At 41.5% G+C, this 6731-nt stretch overlaps 1 protein-coding gene across 1 annotated transcript; it reads right to left on the reverse strand.

The window, feature by feature from the left end:
- Positions 1-1285: 1285 nt before the first annotated feature.
- Positions 1286-2959, reverse strand: LOC306887747 (frizzled-1-like; the record flags this gene model as incomplete). Its single annotated transcript, XM_079445751.1, has 1 exon — positions 1286-2959. Exon 1 carries the CDS (start codon positions 2909-2911, stop codon positions 1286-1288), a length of 1626 nt encoding a protein of 541 aa, XP_079301877.1. The 5' UTR covers positions 2912-2959.
- Positions 2960-6731: the final 3772 nt, after the last annotated feature.

Here is a 6731-nt window from a genome sequence, read left to right on the forward strand (position 1 = left end):
TATAAATAAACACACCTGCATGTATAGATTTAAGAAAAATATGTGTTGTATATATATGAACTATATTTAAATATAATATAAATTATATGAATATATACATGTAAATACAAAATTTATACTGTATGTGTGTGTGTGTGTGTGTGTATTTATACATTTATAGATAAATATACACATACACATACATACATTATGTAACCAAAAACGTATTTTGGATGCGATTAATCGCAATTAATCGTTTGACAGCACTATTAAAAATCAATAAAAATGATCTGATTATGAAATGATCATTATCCATCAAGAGGCCTGCTGGTAGATTTTGGAAATGATACACAGGACAAGCAGATGTGATTATCGCTGCTGATCATCTCAAACGGGTCAAATATTGGCCGATATATCGGTTTACCTCTACACATATGCATCAGAAAGTCTACATTCCGATTTTCACATCATGGATTAGTTACAATACCAACACAGACATTACAATATTTGAGAAGTGCATTGCAAACACCGTCCATCCTGTTCTAGCTGTATGTTTAGAGGTACTTTTGTGCAAAAGAGCCAAAGGAGAACACAAACCCTTCAGAAACATCACCAAAGTTCATTACAGACTGAAGAAAAACATGTATGCATTTCTTTGAGTTAAACACAAGAGCAAGCCTGACCCCAATGCTGCTCTGAGTTGAAAAAGGCACTTAACTTTACATCTTAAAACAGCCTGAGATTGCTGCTGTCCAAGGCCAGGACAGGCCAGGAGACCAGCAAACCAGTTTAGGCTGGGTTAAGCACATATCAACCATGGGTACTTACAGTTTTTGTTCTAGCTCTTAGTCTCAGCCTCCATAAAACATTCCAGTCCTATAATTAATCTGATCTCAGTCCCAAAGCTTTAATTTAAAGCTCAATTCTTCCCATGATATGCAGCCTTAAGTGCTGGGTGCACAATTCACACACATTATTGTTATTATTATTTCTGCATTATTTGCATGTAAAAAGTTTGAATATTTGCCCGTGGAAATACTGATGTCGATAAAAAGACACAGCTTTACATACAGACATAAAAAACAGATCCCCACCCAGAATAATCCAAGAGAAAAGGCATAAATAATCTCCAAAACGATACGGCTTGTCCAAAGTTCATTTGATTAAAAAAAGAACATCCAAGTGAGATTTAAATACAAATATATACTTACAAAAAAAATCACAAAGTTTATGTACAACGCGAAGGGCGTCCTTTGAACAGTTGTTTTCTCCATCAGAAAAAGTGAATAATAAAAAAGCAGTTAAATCACACTGTTGTTTCTCCTTGTTTGTTGTTCGCCAGTCTCGTGTAGAACTTCCTCCACGAGTTAAGCGTCTTTCCAGACCATATCCAGAATCCAGACGTGATGCCCACGATCAGGGTCATCAGATACTTGATCATGAACACCGTGAAATCCGGGTTCATCTGCGGGCTGTGCACGGGACAAGGCACCGCGTACGTTTTGCACGTTTGAGCGCTCCACGTCTGTTCCCACTGATCCCGAAAGGCCTGTTCGTAGAAATAACACGCTATCACGATAGTGGCTGGAACCGTGTAGAGGACGCTGAAAATGCCAATGCGCACCATCAGCTTCTCCAGCTTCTCCGTTTTGGTGCCATCGTGCTTCATAATGGTCCTGATGCGGAACAGAGACACGAAGCCCGCCAGGAGGAACGAAGTACCGATGAACAGATAGACGAAGAGCGGCGCCAAGACGAATCCGCGTAACGCGTCAACGCTGTTGATGCCCACATAGCAAACGCCGCTGAGCACATCTCCATCCACTTGGCCCACGGCGAGGATGGTGATGGTCTTGATGGCTGGCACTGCCCAAGCTGCTAAATGGAAATATTGCGAATTCGCTTCAATAGCCTCATGACCCCATTTCATTCCGGCTGCGAGGAACCAAGTGAGCGCTAGAATGACCCACCAGATAGAGCTGGCCATGCTGAAGAAGTACAACATCATAAACAGAATGGTGCAACCTTCCTTTTTGGTGCCTTGCACCACTGTCCTAAACTCATTCTCGAACTGCTCATTGCAAACCACTTTGTCCTCCAGCATGAATCCGGCGATGTAAGCGATAGACACCATCGTATAACACCCGGAAAGGAATATAATGGGTCTTTCCGGGTAACTAAAGCGCTTCATGTCCACTAAATAAGTCAAGACGGTGAATAAAGTAGACGCGCAACACAAAACCGACCAAATCCCGATCCAAATGCGCGCAAACTTCTGCTCATCCTCGCTGAAGTACATCATCCCGTGGAGTTTCTTGGGTTCGCACGGCGCGCCGCAGTTTTCCTCGCCCATAAAGCGGTAGTTGAGGTACGGTGGGACTTTAAGCGAAGTTGGGCATCTAAAACGCCCCTTCCTGGGATGCTCGGGTGTAGCTTGGGTCACCTCTGGAGTCGGGTTGACCGGTGCGCTCCGCTCAGACGTGTTCTGCCCCACGCAAAGCTCTCCGCCGTGAACCGGGAACGACTCGCAGGCGAGACTCTCTGGCCACTGGAAACCGAATTTATTCATAAGCGCCTCGCAGCCTTGACGCGCACGCTCGCACAGCGAACGGCACGGCGGCAGCGCTTGCTCCAGCACCGTGCAAACCGGCGCGTACATGGAGCACAGGAAGAACTTGAGGTCCGGGGAACATTGCACTTTAACGAGCGGGTAGAACTGGTGCACCTCCAGCCCCGCGTCCTCCTGGTTCGTGTGGCCGAGGAGGTTGGGCATGATGGTCTCGTTATACGCGATGTCCGTGCACAGAGGGATGGTGATGGGCTGGCAGAAGCCGTGCTCCGGAACCGACATGCCGCGCTCTCCGTACTGCGCGCTCGCTTCCAGTATCCCAAAGGCGAGCAGGAAGAGCGCGGACGCACCGTGCGCGGCCATACTTTCCTTCTGCGGTTTGTCTCCTCACAGCCAGCTCGCCAGCCAGCGCTAGTCTTCCCCTCCAACTCCCTTTGTCGATTTATCCTGTCAAATCGGTGCACGGAAACTTTTGGGAAAGTGCAGCGGCGCACCGGACGCGAATCGCGAAGCGCCTAAAGAAAATCACACGAGCGTCTGAGAGGCGAATAAAGAGTTGCGCTGTGTCGTGTCAGAGTTTCTGTGAGCTGTTCAAACCTGTTTCCAGGCGCCCTGCTGTCTGCTGTTCATAAGCGAAACGCGGGCGGGGCTTTACGGACAGATGGCTCGCGTTAGGGAGCGTCGGGATTTCGTTCGCCTGCGGTTCGTTTTGTGTTCTTTTAACGTTCGCGCTTCGAGTTTGTAGAGTTGTTGAGCGGAACCATCATCTCTGTTGACTTTAGAGATCAGAACAATAAGTACAAGAGAAGACACTGGGTGTCGTTCTTTAAATGTTCTTTTAACATTCATTCTTAGACTTAATGGGTTGTTGAACATAATGCATACATTTACTTAGCAATATTTTTTATCAATATAAATTCAGAATGGAGTACTAACTTTACTGAAAAACACTGGGTGTTGGGATTTCTTTTGACTAAGGTTCGTTTCGTCTTCTTTTACGTGCTTTTAAGGTTCGCTCTTTGAGTTAACAGGGTTGTTGAACAGAATGCCTTTTATCTGCTAACTTTAGATATTAAAATAATAAGTAAAAGAGACGACTATTATACTTTTATTGTCAAATACTACATATCTGCTTAATTCAACAATATAAAACCTACTACACTAAAAAAAATGGAGTAGGATTTACTTTGAAATGATTTCAACTCCAAAATTAGTACATTTCACAAATAATTAGAAAGAAACAGCAAGCAATGTGACATTTAGAAGTAGAAAGATTGAGATAGTATTTTTTGTTGTTGTTAAACAGTCCAATAATGTTTGATTTACAACTTCTAAAATCACTTTTACAGTGTACTTACGGAGTACTTCACATGCTGTATATACTGTAAATGACACACTACACATACAGTATGCAATGATAAATGTCAGATATTGTTGATCGTTTAACAGGTTATACTGAAGTGGACTGTTGATGACACACTGAAAATAAAGCAAACTGTTTCTAGGATAACATTGGTTGTGTATCTCAACTGATCAGTCAGATTTAATAATAATAATATGTTTAATTTATATAGCACCTTTCCCAGGCTCAAGGACGCTTTACAAGGTACACCAATACAAGAAATACTCATTAAAAAGTGAAAGTGACATACTGCCAAGTATGGTGACCCATACTCGGAATTTGTGCTCTGCATTAAACCCATCCAATGTGCACACACACAGCAGTGAACACACACACACACACACACACACACACACACACACACACAGCAGTGAACACACACACACACACACACACAGCAGTGAACACACACACACACCGCAGTGAACACACACACACACACACACACAGCAGTGAACACACACACACACACACACACACACACACACACACTCACACACACACACCGTGAACACACACCCGGAGAAGTGGGCAGCCATTTATGCTGCGGGGCCCGGGGAGCAGTTGGGGGTTCGGTGTCTTGCTCAAGGGCACCTCAGTCGTGGTATTGAGGGTGGACAGAGCGCTGGACATTCACTCCCCCCACCTACAATCCCTGCCGGCCCGAGACTCGAACCCACAACCTTTGGATTACAAGTCCGACTCTCTAACCATTAGGCCACGACTTCCCACAAAAACATAACAGAATATGGGACAAATACACAATGCTGTGTAATACACAGTGTTGATTAAACAAATATGTTTTAAGCTTTGATTTAAATCACTGAAAGAGGTAACTGTTAGAGATGTAGAATTACACCCTGAATGGTTAGAAATGGCTTTTAAAGATCTCTCAAGAAGGGTTAAAACAACTTATCAAATCTACTATCATACCCATCTAGTTCAGCACAATAAATGATGACAGCATACAGTAGAAGTGATGAAACAAATCTGCTTGCCTTACAAGAAAACAGAGACGGTCCCTAACATGCAGCCCTGACTGCTGTCCTCCTATTGGTTAGTGTGAGTGTCTGTAGGAGAAATGAGAGGAACATGATTTGCTCTGACAGGGGAATGTAAAGACAGCCTTCACTAAGAGTCTGGATACTGGCTGAATACAAAACGACTTCTGCCTGAGTAAAGATTTCATTCTGCTATTCTGCATTTGGATTTATTGTGTAATATTTTTGGATTAACAAACACGAAATGCACAACAGTCCAGCCGCTCATACAGGACTTTCTATTGGAGGGTAAATAACACAATATGTTGTATTTTAAAAGTGTAGCATTGGAGCTAAATCACTTCAGACAGGACTTATGAACCTTTCATTTACAGTTTTATCAGCTGCTTACACACTTTTTCAAAACTTTGCCTCTCTTTTTCAAAACTTTACACACAAATCCAAGAACTGCACACACAAGATGCTAAATGCCTCACATCTCTTGCAAAATGAAGCACTGCATTCAAAATATGTGACCCTGCAGCACAAAAGCAGTCATCAGTAACACAGGTATATCTGTAGCAATAGCCAACAATACATTGTATGGATCAAAATTATACATGTTTCTTTTATGACAAAAATCATTAGGATATTAAGATCATGTTCCATGAAGATATTTAGTAAATTTCCTACCATAAATATTAGTAATATGCATGGCTAAGAACTTAATTTGAACAACTTTAAAGATGATTTTCTCAATATTTAGATTTTTTTGCTCCCTCAGATTCCAGATTTTTAAATAGTTGTATGTCAGCCAAATATTGTCCTATCCTAACAAACCATAAACAAACCAGATTATTTATTCAGCTTTCAGATGATGCATAAATCTCAATTTCGAAAAATTGACCCTCGTGACTGGTTTTGTGGTCCAGCGTCACATATAACAAACATATCTCAAAAGCAAACACCTTTTCCATAATATTATATTTTATATAATATTATGTTTTTCTTTTTGCTGTAAGCATTAGTGGCTGTGAATACAGTATTACACAGTAAGAAAGAAAGGACATACATGGTTTGCATCCATTGTTCAAAACCTAGTTTTTCTCAGTCGCTTTGGTGCATTTCTCGAATCATCCTTACTCTAATACTGGCAAAGAAGTTATGCATTTCTCAAAACTATTTGTACAAACAGCACCACACAATGGAATACCTGCAAAAGCCTGTAAATTACTCAAAATCTTTAGTTTGTCTCTCAAAATAAGTATGTATGTCAATGAACATATCAGTGCCATCAGAATGAAAAGTTCATGTCATTGTTCACAAACAAGAGTCTTGGTCAGGTTGTCAATATAACAGTGCAGTCTGTTAGTGTTACTTGATGTAAACTATGGCAACGGTTTGGATGATAGTTACTGTACTGAAATACAGAAGGCTGCACTTCTTATGTATGCCATAGATCCATTTCAAAAGTACAAATGTACACATTGCTGTATGTGCGATACTGATTGAAAGAGACTGGATATGATTCACAGTTACACTTTTACTAGTGGTCTGAGAACTATAGAATACATATTGAGCAACATGACAATAGCAATGACAGTAGGAAACCGCAAACAAATGCACATTGCATGAAAGCAATCGCAACTTGTTCAAAAGAATGAGAAACTGCTTTTATGACTAGATGATGTGGAGGTTGAATAAGTAGTTTTGAGAATTTCCTTTTTGATCTGAGAAATGCATCAAGAAGCGACTGGGAAAAATATATAACTTGACCTGTGGTTTATTTATAGACCTACAC

This window comes from Barbus barbus, assembly GCF_936440315.1.
Source record: "Barbus barbus genome assembly, chromosome: 21".
NCBI lineage: Eukaryota > Metazoa > Chordata > Actinopteri > Cypriniformes > Cyprinidae > Barbus > Barbus barbus.